At 38.1% G+C, this 18,445-nt stretch overlaps 1 protein-coding gene across 3 annotated transcripts; it reads right to left on the bottom strand.

Moving 5' to 3' along the window:
• Positions 1-274: 274 nt before the first annotated feature.
• Positions 275-17,731, bottom strand: serbp1 (SERPINE1 mRNA binding protein 1). Of its 3 annotated transcripts, none has more exon segments than NM_001001227.3 (8): positions 275-2,990; positions 3,336-3,509; positions 3,984-4,161; positions 6,815-6,889; positions 7,917-8,003; positions 8,106-8,252; positions 9,980-10,217; positions 17,339-17,731. In NM_001001227.3, coding segments are annotated over 8 exon segments (1,221 nt in total). In that variant the 5' UTR covers positions 17,604-17,731; the 3' UTR covers positions 275-2,933.
• Positions 17,732-18,445: the final 714 nt, after the last annotated feature.

The following is an 18,445-nucleotide window of genomic DNA, read 5'->3' as shown; positions in this document are numbered from 1 at the left end:
TAAAATAAATTCCAGAGGAATTCTGGAGTTTGATGGCTGTCTCCTTAGGAGGAAAGCACACAAAAATTGGGTCCTATGTCATCAAATCAGGAGAGAATGCTGTTTAAAGGGTTAACGCTAACTCAGAAGCGCCCACATTACCCTGCAGACTACAAAGGTCACCGGCACCAGGCTCAAGGGCAGGTAGCTATTATCTGGAACTGTGAGTGAAGGCACAAGTGTGTATATACATTTCTAGCACCACTTCTTAGGCTGTGTTGCCTTAACGTCCAGATTGTCCTGTTGGCAAATTTTATTTCTAAACCAGTCAGACAAGATTAACATAAAACTGGTACAAATATTATTTCAGCTTTAGGCCTCTGACCAGAATTTATTAATGTCATGGGTGTTCTAAATTTCATTGGGAATGAGATTGACATTGAGAATGTGAAACTAAAATACACAGTAGTCTTATTTTAGCATTAACAGTTGTATACATCAAAAGTCATATACAATCCCTGCTTTGAAAGCCTACCTGTACTTAATTTAAGCACTTCCAGGAGTAATTGGTGGTATTGATAAAGGCAAACTTTCATTGCTATGCAAAAATTGCCACAAAATGCATTTATCTAGAACACATTCTAGATTGTAGTCACCAGAGTTACTGTGGGGAGGGAACCAAGTCTCGTCTTCAACAGGGACACATACCAACTCTTTGAAAAAGAAAACACTAGACAAAACAAAGCTGCCATATTACCCTTCATTAGGCTAGAGCATGAAAATTAACCTTTAATTCAATAAGCATCCACCAGACAGATTTGTTCACAGTTTCAGTTCACACAGAAATGGGCTTCAGATAAATGTACAACTATGATGGGTAATGAAGGGGAAAGGCACATTAATTCTTCAGCTAGTGACTGGAAATCCCAGATTGTCATTTACCAGCTAGCAACAGATGCTCAAAGGTTCATTCAGTTCTTAAATGAAGCTGCAGTGCCTTTATTTATAGCCAGGAGACCTGGTTCGACAAAGTGCCAATTCTCAGATTTGATACAAGTTCACTTTAACTGAAAATGATGATATTCCTCAGGCAAAGGAACAAGCCAAGGTTCATAAATGAATAGATTAGCTTGAATGGACAGTACAAGACTGTTGTACAAAAGTAAAGAAGCCTATAGCAAGGATGTTTCAGGGCCACACTAGCATGTTACTCTGCATGTGTAAGAGGCTCTTAGATAACTTAAGGGATCTGTACATAACTTAATCTCAGCTGCTTAAACATGTTTCCATTTTGTGAAGGCTTATTTAAATTGATAGGTTAATGCATTGAAGTGTTATCTTTAAAAACTCCACTGGTTTGCAGTCTCATAGTAAATTATCTCTCTAGAAAATAATCTCAAAATGGCCAGGCTGTTGAATAAAAATACCACTGACCCAGCCAGCGCCAGAAAGCCGCCTACACCCTGTAGAGTACCACAGTATAAGCACTCGGGCTACTGAACAATGAGCTGCCATTTTGGTACTCAAAAGATTCAAATACTTTGTTGCCTGTCCTGTACAACTTTTATAAAAATAGGGCAATAATATTTGTGTTCATTTAACCTACATAGGTACGAAGCTTCAAATTTTATAGCCTGCTAAAAACTGTAAAAAGAACATTAAATTAAATGAGTATTTTATCCTAACAAACACTGTAGACAACTTTTTTTTTTGTTATTTTTATTTTCTTTTTAATGTAGCCTATCATGTCCTTTTGTTTTGAAGTGGTAATGTTTAGGCCTTAGGAAGAAAAAAAATTAAATAAGCTAAAAATTCTATGAGAGTAGGAGCTGTATTCTCTCACTGAAGAGCAAACATTCATCTGTCAACCAGCAATCCAAACCCAGAAGCTGAAAACTATGAAGAACTATTTAGAGCAAAGTGTTTGTTCTACTTCCCAGGCAAATGGAAAAAGCTCTTCACAATGCAAGGGACCAGTGTGACAAACACCTCAGTAATGCTGCTCTTTTATAAAGCAATTCTCCTCACACACGGGTTGCAGCAAATGGAACAAGCAACACAGTAACTTGTTTGACTTCTGATGTTTGTTGCATGAAGGCATTTTCAGGTTTGACTTTCCTATTGGTTTTGCTATCATACACTGGATACATGTTTGTGCTACTCAGTATGTCCAATTCAAAATGAAAATTCATATTCCATTAGAGAGTTTATGGAAATTACCATAACTCTCAGGGCGATGTTAATTAAATCCTATGCTAAATAAGCATACACACTGGGATACGTTACATTACCAATTCTCTACAGTTGCAGTCCATTAACACCATTTACCCACAGGATCAAAATTGACAAGCACATTCATGTACTTTAAAATGTCTAAATTTTGTGTATTCTTACACAATCTAGAAAAAAAAAGTAAAATGACCTTTGCAAGTTGAAAATAGATATATAGAAATTGGGACTTTAGCTAGACAAAGGGCAAGGTCAGATGTGAAAATGACCAGTTCAAGTTGCCAATACATGGGTAATTTCTAGCATGTTAAAAAAAAGATTTAAAGTTGGGGGAAAAAAAACAAAGAACAAATAAGTGAAAGCTTTAACTGGTACACACTTTTCACACCTATATTTCAAGTTTGGAAACGCATATTTTCAAGCAGCAATACAAAAAAGTATCCATGAAGAATGCATATTCTCTGAAAAATTATGAAAACATCCCTGCTACCATAACATCTCTAAATACAAAAACTTGACTACCATATTGTTGCTTCTGAGTAGCGAGAGAAGTCCATTTTTCAAAACAGATAAAATTCAGTCCATAGGTGTGAATGGTATGATTGACAGTCTTGGGGTTTTTCCTTTTTTTTTTTTTTAATTTGTAGTAGTTTAGGATCCTTAAGCATGCAAGCCTCGTAGAAGGGGTCCCTCAGGGGCACCAAAGTTGGACAAGTCATCCAAGCTTACGCCAAAGCTGGAAAAGCTTCGGGGTCATCTACATCAGGAGCAGAAGCATTTGACTAAAGGGGTTAAAGGAAAAAAAAAAGTTATTTAAATAACAGTATGGGCAGGTAACTTTAAAGTGTCATGATAAATCATTCAAATTAGCTGTAGGTGCTTTTATTTGAAGAGACTTTTGTCTAATCGTTGCATTACACATTATACAGCACTTTAGGAGGCAGAGATTATATCCAGCTAGAACAGTGAATGTTATTGTTGCTGCGATGAGAGCGAGGCCATAGAGGCTTTACGCAAGCCATTTACATTTAATCTTAGGTATGCAACCAATATATACCGTATCTGCATTAAGATTAAGGTATTGGGCATGCAATCTAAAAAGTTTACATCTGCTTTAAATAAATCACCTTGTCAGTTCTTCCTCCACGACTAGGCCTACCGCCGCGGGCACGGCCGCCTCTTCCTCCCCTGCCTCCACGACCAGGGCGTCCAAGATCTCCAAAGTTAATTTCAAGTTGGGAAGTTATGTCATTTGCAGGCTTACGGAAATGATGATCCAGGGCATCTGACTCAGCATGAACCTTTAAACAAACAGATATAATTGTTTTTATTCATTTGTCATTTCTCCTACACCATTGCAGCAGTTTGTGCTAGCAAATCTAGGGGCCATTTCATACACTGCAATGTAATGTAAAAACAGAAATGAAAAGGTGCAGCAGTCCAGCAGTTCACCTTTTAGGCAAGCTTCATGGGGGGTGGACCCACTCACTGAACACTGCTGTCATTGCAAGATAGCAAAGTAATCAGCACAAAAAAAGCAAAAGCAAGGACAATATTAGGTATTCCTTCATGCACAATTCAGTACATCTACCAATGCCACAAAAGGTGTTACAACTTTAGCAAAAAAAATAAATACCAGCTTATGTTAGCAAAACTTTGCCTTCATTTTCCCAGCATGGTGATTACAAAAAATGTTCAGCCAAACACAGAATGACCTTGAAATCTCAGAACCAACATGAATCTGATGTGTCGACATTGCTAATAAAAATGGTTACCTCATCACTCTTTGCTTTATGCAGGACAAAGCCTTTCTTCCATTGGCCATCAGCACCTTCATTTGGTTTACGGATGTTGAATTCAACTTTTGAACGTTCTTTGTCTTGCATTGCTTTCCATTCATCCAGAGTCATTTCCTTAGGACCTTCTTCCTTCACTTCTTCAGCCTCATTTTCCCTGCAGACAAGAAGGGAGAAAAAGCTGATATGGTGCCACAATGCAGACACTCACTTTAGACTGCAACTCCAAGCAAAAAGATTTCATTCACAAATGCTTATACCAAGCAAATTCCCTTTGAAGCAGCAGTTTCATGTGTATCTCCATCAGTAGACATACACCAGCTAAAACCAGCAGCCTCGCTGGTGCAGGTGGTTACATTTAGAGCAGCATTGGCAGTTTCAGGAATCTTTTTGCTGGCAAAGAATCTACCTGGAGTACCATTAGTTCTCCTTTTTCACATTTCAAGGAACTGGGTGTGTGGTTGATGTTAAACACTCAGCTGGAGAGTCTATTGTAATACAAATGATTTCTATTTATCCTCCTTGGGTGCTATTCTAAAATCTACCACCGGGCAGCGCATAGAAGAATTTTTAGCAAAGTTTATTTTGTTCTACACAGGTATGGGACCAATAGGCTTTGCTCTTGCTTTACCTCCAATAAGGATTAATTATATCTTAGTTGGGATGAATTACAGGTACTGTTTTATTATTACAGAGAAAAAGGAAATCAGTTTTAAAAATTAGAATTATTTTCTTATAATGGAGTCTACGGGAGATGGCAGAAAACACTTGATACCACTCATGTTACTTCCTATTTATACAAACTGAACCTGCCTGAACAAAGCTACAACCTGTACTAGAAGTATAAGGTTGCCAAAGTCACAGCAACCGGAATGAGCAGTTTCCACTCCTGATAAATATTAAAAGAAAAATCACCCTGAGTAAGGAACAAGAAATAGTAACATGAATCAGTGTTGGTTTTCCTGAAAGCAGCGGCAAGTCAAACCCTCTCTCCCTACCTACCCATGTAGTGTAGCCCTTAAGGTGGGAGGGGGAGCTTTGGTCCCTATGTGAATCACCACATATATATAAATGAAAAGGCTTTTTTCTTCATTTTTGCACAATTATGTGAATCAGTTCACTTGCACGGATTCACATAGGGAGAGATTCAAAAGGTATTTTTAGGTACTCTGTCGGCCTCAAGAAATCTGCCATTGCCCTTAAGTGAGTCAGTATGGGGAGTTTCGTCAGTTTCCTGACCACTAAAATAATAGGCTCGACTAGCATGTGTTAATTATTAGCCCAAAGCAGCAGTAATAACAGCATAAAAAAATGGAGGTCTTATCACTTCAGGCAGCTGTTGGGGAGCTGGGAGGCTTGACATTGTTTCAATTTGCAGTGTAGAAATCGTCATGGAGCCAAGGGCACTTGGGAAAGTAAGAAAATGCTTTGCCTCATGCAAAATTAAATCTACAAAGTTCTGTTTGCTCTTTAAGAAAACATAATTTACATGTAAATAATTTATGTAAACAATATTTACATAATATTTAGTACAATGGAGACACTGATTTTCCAAGACAACTTGCAATTTTTTTGTGTGGTTTTTCCATTATTTAGCTGTGTGTTCATCAGCTCTTCAGTCGAATTTCAGCAGTTATCTGGTTGCTAGAGTTCTGTTTACCTTAGCAACCAGACAGTGGTTCAAATAAAAGTCTATGAATAGGAGAGGGACTGAATAGAAAGATAAATAACAATAACAAAATTGTAGCCTCAGAGTAATAGTTTTTGGCTGCTGGGGTCAGTGACCCTTATTTGAAAGCTGGAAACGTGGAGAAGGTGAAGGCAAATCATTTGAAAACTATAAAAAATAAAGACCAATTGCAAAGTTGCTAGGAACAGGGTATTCTATAACATACTAGAAGTTAACGTTAAAGGTGAACTACCCCTTTAAGTATACTAAAAATAATTTAAACATTAAATAAACCTAATAGGATTGTTTTGCCTCCAATATAGACTAGCTTATATCTCCGTTAAGATCAAGTACACAGTATAATATTATTATAATAGAGAAAAAGGAAATCCTTTGTAAAATGTTTAATTTGGTTATAATGGAGACTATGGGTAGTGGCCTTACCATTATTTGGTGGCTTCCGGATACGAGATCCCATACCTGTACAGGTTTAACTGATGTGTTTTGAAATAAAACATGATTCTCCATAACAGTATCCCTTTCACTGCAACATTACATATTTTATGAAGTGCTAGTGTACCACTACATACAGAAATGTAAACGGCAGAACACATCAGATAGCAAAGTAAGCCTTGCCCGACATGTACACTTACAACTACATTTTTGAACATGTGAAAAATATAAACAATCCAAATATTTTACTATAATGCAAAAGGTACTGGTGCTGGCAACAGTTAACCCTTTATAGACAGCAGTATGTAAAAAAAAAAATCATCAATATATCTTTGTATCAGATTAGCAAAAAAAAAATAAAAATAAAAAAAATAGAATTACATTACATTTAGCTCCACACTCTCTCAATACAAGACAGTGTTGTCTCTATGAGGGCCGAGCTGTTGCATCATGCAGTAGTCACGACAGAATAGGCATGTTAAACAGACCCACCAAACTCACTGGGCATAAGCGAGCACTTAGGCCTATTATCTCACGTATACAGAGCAGCACAGCCTTGATCATTACCAGAGGCATTACAATGATGTGTAGTTAAACATTAAAACAATCCTGTGCCTAAAGTGAACAAAATTTACAAAAATGTTTTGTAGAGAAAAACTGAAGTTGTATCTGAGGCTTTAATACTTACTTGTTTTCAGAATCAACAGCAGGATGTTCTTCAGTTTCAGGAGTTTCCTCAGTGACTGCAGACTGGTCCAGTTCACTGAAAATTTAAATCATGGAGGGACATAAGTGAATGTTTCCATTAAACCAGCCTAGCTACTTTAACCAAATTGACCGGTCCAACTGCAAACACAAAAAAGTTCCAGTGTCCTCCACAGCTATTTTTTCCACCCAGGTGGTGAGTAATATTAGACAGCTGAGAAAAGAAAAACAAAATGCACCATGCACCTTAAAGCCTGCCCCAGCATCATCTAATAAATGATATGTTAATACAAAAAAACATTCACAGATGCCAATAGGACTGTGTTTCTGCAAATACATGTTGTGTATCTGTAAAACTGCACAGTCTTACTGGTGAGCTTTCTATTACAGTGGTGGAACTAAGAAACTTTAAGGATCATCAAAGCATAACAAAAATTCTCAGCACAGTACCCAGATAAAACAGCTTGTGGAGAACACTGAAGTCCATTTCATCATTTGCAGCTGATGTGCTAGTCAGTCAGAGTGCTTTATAGAACAATGTATAAAGGGGACAAGCAATTACTTTCACTTTCCATTCTACACTTCCAAAATGTCACTGCACACCTCATACCCCCTCCATCCTTACAGTCTATCCTCACATGCCCAGGTGTATCCTGGGTATGGGCATCAGGTACCCAATCCTGGTGCATATACAGATTTTGAAATGCTGCAAAGCTTGCCTTAATAGCAAGTTCTTGATGATATAGATATATAGATAGGATATATATATATATATATATATATATATATATATATATATATATATATATATATATATATATATATATATATATATATATAGTAACTTAAGTTTATTTTGATTGACTAACCTGATACAAAAGTATTTAAAGTTACTTTAGTGTGACAAGTCCCCTTTAAGAAAGAAACCAGATTGTTTAAAAATACCTCCAAGTTTATGCCGACATGACCAGTTTACTAAAATGGTTTAGAGAGGCTTTGTTAACGTTTTATTTTAATCAACATCAGGAAACCCACTTTTAATCCACAATCTTATTTTACTCAATCACAACATTTTAGCACCCTACCTTAATTCATCCTTAACAGTGCCCCAGTTGTGTGATCCACTTCCTCCCCGTTTATCCTCATGCTTTGGGCCACTGAAATGTGAAGAACTAGCCAAAATGAGTTATATTGTCAGTGTTTGAGCATGGAGATTAGGGAAGCACAAAGAAATACAAGAAAGTCAACAACAAAAGCACTAGGCCAAGACTTACGCTCTGTCACTGCCACTATGCCTGTCAAATTCACGTTTTCCACGAGAGTCAAAGCCATCGCCCCTGCCCAAACCACGTCCACGACCGCCACGGCCACCCCTTCCACCAGGGCCACCGCGACCACGGATGGGCCTATCCACGATGGGTCTAAAAAATGAATAGATTCATTGCTATGTTTTTATTGTTAAACAATTAGAGATGCTGTTTGCGTTATAAAACTGAAGTGTTACATTTTTAGGTGAATTGCAACTTTAGTACACATTTAGTATAGTCAAGTTGTGGTGGTGTAAGAATCTGCAATTGATTTTTATTTATTTTTTTAATTGTGGAAGGAAGGAACCCCTTCACACAATTACAATAAAGATAAGGTGGTTTGAGGTGGTTACTATTCCCTTTAATGTAATCATTAGTATGCACAAACAGCTCAGCACTCTGTAAAGTTCAAAGAGTAACTGGGTCCTGCTGTTTCCAGCTAAATAAAAAACAGATACAGCATATAATTTCTATAGAAAATTAAAACAGCCAGATAGTGCTTTTAAAAGCACTTAAATTTACAAATCAAAACTGAAAATTTGTAATTGATGTATTTTGGAAAGTTGCTTACAAATTACATTTTATTTCACTATTCAAAAAAAAAAAAAGGGAAAACCCATGCCTCCTTAAACCATTAGGGGTGGTTCACCTTTACGTTAACTTTAAGTATGTTATAGAATGTCCTATTCCTAGCGACTTTGCAATTGATCTTCAGTATCTTTTTTTTTTTATAGTTTAATTATTTGCCTTCTGCCTCTACATCTTTTAAATGGGGGTCACTGACTCCAGCATCCAAAAATAATTGCTGTGCGATCTTGCAATATTATTATTTCTACCTTTAATTACTTATATTTCTATTCAGTCCCGCTCCATATTCCAGTCTCTCAGCAACCATGCAGTGGTTTAAATAAGGTAAACAAAACCCTAGCAACCAGATAACTGCTGAAATTCCAAAATGGAGTGCTGCTGAAAAAAAAAAAAAAATTGCAAACTCACAGAATCTCACTCTCTACATCATATATGCATACATAATATGCATACATAATGTTAATTTAAAAGTGGACAACCTCTTTAACAAAGTTCTAGTCTATCGTGTCCCAAAACATAGTATTAAGATACAGACTCAATAACACCAACAAGAGGTTTCTTCAGCTGACTTGTTCATGGGCAGGTAAAAAATCTGAAACTTGACACATCTGTCACTGTCCCTTAGAAGTGCTCTGCATTCACTGTTGCCCTGTCTTCTGTATCAACACATTGAACAGATTTTTCTCCCACCCAATAATAGATGCACAGCACAAGATTACTGGGTAAATTTCAGCAGTGGGTTTTAGGGGAACCTTTATTACTGTGGGTCAGTAACAGGAAGTAGCTTTTCTTTGGTGCTGGCTAGGGCAGCATTAAGGTGGCCATACACTAAGATCTGCTCGTTTAGCGAGGTCACCAAGCAAGCAGATCTTCTCATGATATGCCCACCACCTACACCATCGGTTTGGGGACCGCATTCCCTACCCAAATGAAAAATCAAATCTGCCCAATTTCAGGCCAGGCGTCAGTTGGGAAGGCCCACTGGTGGTGCCTATACACGGGTAGATAAGCTGCAAATTGATCTAAAGGACCAATATCAGCAACTGAAATCGCCCCATGTATGGCCGCTTTTACTCGTGTATCTAGGGCAGCAAAAGCTTTAAATATAGCCCTTGATATGATAACAGAGACCCAATTCTTCCTCAGGTGTGTTCAGTGTAAACAGTTCCCTTCAATAAATGGTCTATACATTTTACAATCTAAAAGCAACCTAAAATAAACATGTACATTAGCCAATTTAACATGAAACTTACCGGTCAACAGAAAATTCCCCTGCTTCTCCCTTTTCTTCAGTTGGTTTTTCAAAACGGCGTTCACGGGGTGGCCGCCTATCGGACTGCCTCCTGTCAACTGGCTTTCCTTCACCCTGTGATGACTGAGGTGGTTGCTGCTGCTGCTGTTGTTGTTGTTGTTGTTGCTGCTGCTGTTGTGTTGGTGGCTGCTGCGGCGGCTGCTGCTGCTGATCAGGTCTCCGACCAACCCGCCTGATAGCTGCAACACAGATATTAATGCACAAAGATTTGTAAAGATGTATAATCTTCTGAATTATACAGTAGTGAAATTATGAAGAGTAAATGCCCCATTTGACAGACATGGATACATTTGGTAAAAATTGGGTAGTGGGGCACTGCCTTAGATGTTTAAGATACACAGGTGAATGTATTTCATACAATTAAAAGGATTTTTTAAGTCTTGACCAGAAAGATGCGTGTTCATACACAGTTCCTTTATGGCTACAGGCTAATTAGTGTTAACCAATACATTTTCTGAGGAACACTAAGCAGCATGCCTAAAATTAAAGGTCACTAAGGGTATGCCCAGCTAATAATGTACACTGCTGGCCTATGACCAACTCTGTCAAAACCGCTTCAGTGAGTTAAGACACTTGCTAATGCAGTTAACAACAGATTTCCTATACCATCAGTAGTAAAGTGTTGTGCTCTCAACTCCCAGCAGAGGTCACTGTTTCTATGCAGGTTACTGATATTTAACTGGTTACTCTGAAAATGAACAGTAAGGCTGCCACAAATTAACAGCACAAAAATTTACAGAAATACCATAAGTCTTATGAAAGATAAATGTGCACAAAAAATCCCACACACCTTTTTATTATGCAAAACCATGTTTAAAAGGATTGTCAGGATTTCAGGATTCGTTGAGGTCTGGCATGGTGGCGAGAGACTGGCGAATTGCTAATGTGGTACCGTTATTTAAAAAGGGATCCCGTTCTCAGACTGAAAACTATAGGTCTGTTAGTCTGACATCAGTAGTAGGAAAACTTTTGGAAGGGGTAATATGGGATAGGGTACTTGAATACATTGCAGTTCACAATACTATTAGTTTGTGCCAGCATGGTTTTATGCGTAACAGATCTTGCCAGACTAATTTAGTCGCCTTTTATGAGGAGGTGAGCAGGAACCTCAATGATGGAATGGCAGTTGATGTCATCTACTTGGACTTTGCTAAAGCGTTTGATACAGTACCTCACAGAAGGTTAATGATCAAATTGAGGAATATTGGCCTAGAACATAATATCTGTAATTGGATAGAGAACTGGCTGAAGGTTAGATTACAAAGAGTGGTGGTAAATGGAACATTTTCTAATTGGACCAGTGTGGTTAGTACCGAAGGGGTCAGTCCTTGGTCCTTTGCTTTTGAACTTGTTTATTAATGACCTGGAGGTGGGCATAGACAGTACTGTTTCTATTTTTTGCTGATGACACAAAATTGTGCAAAACTATAGGTTCCATGCAGGATGCTGCCTCTTTGCAGAGCGATTTGACAAAATTAGAAAACTGGGCAGCAAACTGGAAAATGAGGTATGAGTTATGCACTTTGGTAGAAATAATATAAATGGTAGTATAAATGGTAGTGTGTTGGGGGTATCCTTAATGGAGAAGGATCTAGGGGTTTTAGTAGATAACAAGTTGTCTAATTCCAGGCAGTGTCATTTTGTGGCTACTAAAGCAAATAAAGTGCTGTCTTGTATAAAAAAGGGCATTGACTCAAGGGATGAGAACATGCCTTTAAGAGGGGCCTGGATGAGTTCTTGAACAATCAGAATATCCAAGGCTATTGTGATACTAATATCTACAGTTAGTATTAGTGGTTGTATATATATATAGTTTATGTGAGTGTATAGATTGGTAGGTGTGGGTTGTGTGTGCTGGGTTAACTTGTAAGGGTTGAACTTAATGGACTCTGGTCTTTTTTCAACCCTATGTAACTGTCACTTTTTATCGTGTACTTTATTTCTAAATTACACTCTTTGCATTGCATAGAATTCATTCTACCGTTTAAAATTGTATTCTTGAAACAAATGTAATGTTTTAGTTGTAATATTGTTGTGTAGGCAGCCATCTTAGATTATTGTGCCTAAGCCTGAGGTTGGAAATTAACATGGCTAGCCATTGGAAATTTGAAAATTAAATATAAAAAAATATGTTTACACTTTTAAAAAAAGATTTCAATGCAGGATTTTGAAGGAGAAGCTCACCCCTAGTGATGTGCAGGTCAGCAAAATACAGACCTACAACTGCCCAACCTCTACCTGACAGCGCTGTAATTTATATACCTAGGCTGAACCACCCATGACTGACATCATCATAGGGGGCAGGCACAAGTATATAAATAAGCTGACAGCAGGTGGGTGCCAGGGCATTCTGGTGCACAGCAATATCATGGATGGGTGAGCAGTGGGCAGAGTTCAGCCTGCCACCCATCAGTGACCTGCTAAAGATGTGCTGAGCTGGCCCAAACGCATAGGTTTTGTACCAGCTTACACTTCACTAGTCTCCACCCTCCAGTTTGTATGAGGCACTGTACCCACACACAAAGAAAGTGCACATATACAAGTTGGGTTACATCAGCTAATGGATAGGCAGAGCTGTGTCTTTACTCATACACTTCTTCCCGTTAATTAGAAGCAGCATTATTTCCTGTCATGTGACAAAAGGGTGGCTCAAGGCAAAAGATGTAAAAGTACAATTACTAATATATATATATATATATATATATATATATATATATATATATATATATATATATATATATATATATATATATATATATCAATTTTGTAAGAATCTTTAAATGGGTCCTCCACCCAAAAAACTTTTTTCCTAATAAGAAAGTGAACTTACCAACATACTTCATTACAAATGTTTAAAGGAATGGTAACACAAAAAAGAAAAAAAAAAGTGTATCAAAGTAATATATTACATGCTATTGCCCTGCACTCTTAAAAGTCATGCGTTTGCTTCAGAAACACTACTATAGTTTATATAAAGTTACTGTATAGCCATGGGATGGGGTAGCTATTCAAATTGAAAAAAAGAGAAAAGGAATAGGTCACATAGCAGTTAACAGAGAATCCCATTGTATTCTACAGAACTTTTCTGTTATCTGCTATTTAACCTGTGCCTCATTTCCCCACCTTGAATGAAGGCCCCCATGGCTACACAGCAGCTTATTTATAAGGGATGCACTGAATCAACTATTTTGGGATCTTGCCAAAACCAAATCCTTTGTGAAAGATTTGTTCAAATACAAAACCACACATGTATCTGCATATGCAAATTAGGAAAGAGAACCGTGCATGGTTCAACTTCCGTGTTTATATGACAAAAAAAAATCACATGAGTTTAAGGATTCAAGGCATGGGTTTGGGCAAATGAGAATCCTGCTGAAAGGCCGAATCTCAAACCAAATCCTGGATTTGGTGTATCCCTATTTATATAACTATGGCAATGTTTCTGAAGCAAACAACTTCTACCAGTGTATGGCAACAGTACAGTATATTTTATTTACTTTAAAATATTATATTTTTTGGTGTTGCTGTTAATTTGATGGTTTTAAAGTTATTTGTTAATGTAATTCCTATTGAAAGCAGCAACTGATTTGGTGTGTACATGCTCTATACCACTGTCTAACTCCTGAAACTATGTTGAAAGCCAGCTGATTAAAACACCTAGAAGAAAACAGATTCCTATTAAATTGTTTAGTCAGAACAAGAACAAAAAAATGCTTTAGTTTACATTTACAAATAACTTTAAAACTATTAAACATCTGTAATTAATGCATACTGGAAATATGCTCATGATTACATTATCTTTTATTGAGCAAAATAATCAGTTTTTGGGTTGAGGAGTCGTTTAATAATTTGCTTATTACAAAGACCCATATAATAAGTCACATTTACATTAAAGAAAAACAATACATTAAAATGCATACTAAAGCAACAGAAAATGTATTAGACTGTTGGTAAAGTTAGGCTACATGAAACAATAAAGTTCAAACAAAATACTAATGACTTAATTTGAGCTGACCCACAAATGTTAACCAGGTCTACAACTAAAATGGTTTCCTTGGAATGAAGAGAATATGCAGCCAGTAATGACTGACAGCACACCTTGCCCTGAGAATAGAATCTGTGCTGCACTACTGCTACTGGAGAGAGCCCCCTACCACAACAGCTGCTGTAACCAGTTAAGGCCATACAAGGATTAACTATCTGACTCTTGCCAGTTATAACCCTTAAAACACAGTTTTTAGTGTTACCTCCCATAAAAGCTATTTAAAAGGATTGCTAAACCAGTTAATAGGCGTGGTTACAAAAGGCTGCTGACTGCACAAAGAACACATTACTTTGTACCTCCTCCACCCCAGTAAAAAACTGATAATATTTCTGTTTAACCCTATACCTGTTAATGATATAGTTAGTTAAAATTAGGAGTTCAAAACAAGGACCTTTTCAGGTTAAATGTCAGAATTGTGTGCTTATAGGCAATGCATGATCTTATCAGCTTACACACTGACAGGAAAAAAGTTAAAGTATAATTTGAGGCAAGCAATGAAGGCCCATGTGATTAAAATACTAGCATACTACAGAGTTTCCTTGTATATTAGTCCTATTTAATTTAGACCTCCACTCTCTGTACATAGCTCTGTGTTTACACTATTTGCTTAATTTAGCTGCAACTAAGAGCATACTGCAACAACTACTCAGATAATTGAATGCAAGATTTTTGAGCTTTTCTCATTTGCAGATCTGCCTTGACGGGACTGGTATAATTAAATACATTATAGCTACATAACAAAAGTGTCTTGTTATTACTCTAGTGCAAGCATTTATGCAGCAATGAAAATGTCTACGTATTATGAACTACTATTCTAACTTACATGCACATACCAATCACTGGTCACTGAAGATGGCTTGAGCACATGAACACCAGCATGAGAACATGTGATGCCATATGTATATGGGTGGGGGGAATTAAAATGAGTTTTCATACAACTAAGAAAAGGTAAGCTCATACAGAATTATAGTTGTCATGACCTTGAACTATTGGATTACCATTTAACTATACATATCTGCTACAAAGTGCCCAGACCTGGGAAGGGCCACACTGACACAATTAACATATCTACATAATTAGCACGATACCCTTTTAATAATTAGATTTTGGAAAAGACTTCACTTTATGAAAATGATTAATGTATACAAATCACATTTGTTGTCTGTTTGTGTAACTGCAAGTATTTATACTACGTTTCATACATAGCAAACAAAGTAGTTTACTATATTGTCCATTTAAAACTTTTTTTTTTAAAGGGGCAGTAAAACTCTAGTTCAGTACAAGCACTATTCATTAAATTCATATTGCACATATGTTGTACATGTTGCATTTATAATGAAAAATCTATGGTTTTTGTTCTTAAGCTAAACAGGGAAACCGAGGCTACTGTATGTTTGGACCTTGCGAGATAGATAATTAGATTAAAGTAAATAACCCTCTTCCCTTTATCCTCAGTTGAGATTTTCATTAACAATAACCCATTACACATGGAGCTTATAAGGGCACTGTTAATTAATATTCTACCTCACAAGGACCAAAGATGGAGTAACTTCAATTTCCCAGTTCAGCTCAAGAAATAAAAATAACAGATTTATGGCGATTAAAACAATAGGCAAAAAGTATGTTCACCACAAGCCCTTTAAACCTGGTGTCCCCAAATGTTAACTACAACTTCCAGCATGCTTATATCTGTGACTATTAGGTTAGTTTTAAATGCTGGAAGTTGTTGCCCAGCAACATAAAAGGTAGGAAGGCTTATATATTTAGTCATATATATTTAGTTCTCGTAAGATGCTAAAACATTTAAACGTTTTGGAATATTCCTAACAGCTCTCCTATATTAAGAAATATACTGTGAAACTTAGTGAGAAATAAGAAGGTAGATGTAACAAACAGAATACACTGCACAAACAGATGATCTAACTGTTACACCAGAACACTAAAAGACAGCAATGATGTGTGGTGAAATTGGCCACACATTAAGGGCTGATGGGGTGGTTTCTCCACAGCCTTATTTCAGCTAGCTAAAAAGTGCCCCAAACAACACCTGCTGCCCCCATTCCCTTATAGGAAAAACACCTGGTCAATGTAAAGAATCGGGGGCTGTTTCAGGCGCTACTCTACTACTGAAATACACCCAGTATAGAAAAGGGCTTTACACTTAATAAAACTTGGGTAAATTATGGAAATGTTTAGAAAAATGACATTGCCCTGAACATTGCAAGAGCAGAGCTTCACATTATTAGTTTTTAGGTCAAGTGCTTGAACATTTCCCATCAGTCTGTTGACATTAGTATTAAAATAAAAGCTAAGATGCCTTCCAAAACGCTTTAGGGTTAGGAGTCTGATACGGCGTGTTTTTTATGGCACAAAGTACTTTTATAACACGTCTTTAGCGGCTGTGATTGACACTAGTAATACCTGGACTAGTTGCTGTAGCTCTCATGAACCACATGGAAAACTGATATTTTATCTAGGGCCCCCCCATAGTAAAATCTGGCGTATGCACATTAAAGAGCACAAGCCAACCCAAACCAATGTTGCAAACTTTTATTCTTTGTAGTTGTACTGGGAAGAAAAAGGCAACAACCCTCCAGTAATAGTAGGGCTCAGAGTGGTGAGGCCTGCAGGAAGCGCCCAACCCATAGCAGTACACACACATTTCAGTGATAGGCCCACGTGTTTGGTAAGTATGGCTAGGGCCTAGTGTTGTGACAACCGCCCCCCTCCCCCCTCACACCACGTGCTCCCTAGCGCTCTCCCGCCACAAGCCTGGGCTAAGGGAAGCAGCTCCATGTGCGAGGCCCTAACGGTAACACTTCAGTGACAGCTCTGCTTGACCTTGGAGGGCAATTCGATTCTTAACGCTCCCCTCCCCCCCCTCCCGTCTAATGTGCCATGAGCCCGTCTGACAAAAAGAAGTTAACAATACGGCGATAACCGAGGTGCAAGCGCCTGGTTCAGCCAACTGCCGCTATAAACGCGTAATTTACAGTTCGACAGGAAAAGTATACACTGCGAATGTGTGCTATATGGCACCTTTCGAGTTCAACTCTTAACTCGTAGAACCTGGGGTAGTACTTTATAGGCTATAAGTGCATGCATGGAAATGAAATATAAAATAATTCGAAACTCAGTAGTGGAACGTCCCTGCGCTGAAGCTTACACAGCTCGCCACTTGTCGTTGGATTAAACTACCTAATCACCCCCGGGGCCTACTGTCACTCCCTCAGTGCTAGTCCTATGGCGCGTTACCTTCCTTCTTGATTGGTACAGGCGCCTGGCTCTTCTCCTCCTTTTCGGACAGAGGGTTCTTCCGGTCTTTCTGGGACTCCTTCTTGGGCTGTTTGGCGGCCTGAGCTGCCGTTTTGCCGGTCCCTTGACCCGGTCCCCCTGCGCCCTCCTTCTTCTTGTTCTCGGCCGCCTTCAACACCTCGAAGGGGTCAGATTCATCGTCAAATAGCTGGTCGAACCGATTGGTTACGACGCAGCCGAAGCCTTCCTGCAAGTGACCGGGCATGATGGCCCCTTAAGAGGTGGATGTTCCTCCGATTCTACGAGGCCTGGAGCCTAGAGCTCGCTTGCTAGTAAGCCAAAAGATGGCTGGGAAAGAGGCTGTCTTCTCTTCCGGCGCGATAGACATCCGGGACTTCTCCGGCTGCGGCATGATGGGACTTGTATGCCAACTGTCGTGCGTGTGCATGTTACATAGTGGCGCTAGGAACTACCATTCCCAGCATGCCATTCACCGGCATTGTGCGGGCCCCATCTATGTTTTCATGCGTGCTGCCTGTCAGTTGTAGATAGATAGAGACAAACAGACGAAGTGAGGGAGGTGCTTGGTTTGGGTAGCTGTAATTTACCGCCTCAGTATTCCGTATTAGAATAGTTTTTTTAAAAAAATAATTGCCCCCATAAGGAAACATGCTCCCTTAGTTGTATTGTTATGAAGCTGTAGCCAGGGGATTGTGGGAGTTGTAGTTCAATAATTTGGAAGCTAAATGCTGATGAAAATCTTCAGCATAGAGTTACAGAAATAGGCGTTTTCGCATATAGTAGCTAATGGGAATGAAAAATAAAGGTTTTAATTAAAAAAAAAAGGAGTCTCTGAATGAAACAATGTGTTGCCATATTTTTCTGTATGAATATTTTTTCCGTTAAAACAAAACCTCTACATTTTGTTTTGCAGACAATTAGTGCATCCCTATTATTAAGATGTATTTGTAAAGTGCTAACATTTTATGTAGTGCTGTACAACAGATGGGTGTATTTTACTGGTCTGGTCAGAAAAACTATGTTTACTGCCAACGTTATTATTAGGTTAAAGACAAAAATATAGGAAGGCCAGTTTTTTTTCCAGAA

The sequence above is a fragment of the Xenopus tropicalis genome, chromosome 4 (assembly GCF_000004195.4).
Source record: "Xenopus tropicalis strain Nigerian chromosome 4, UCB_Xtro_10.0, whole genome shotgun sequence".
Lineage (NCBI taxonomy): Eukaryota > Metazoa > Chordata > Amphibia > Anura > Pipidae > Xenopus > Xenopus tropicalis.
This window is presented reverse-complemented; position numbering and strand designations above follow the sequence as displayed.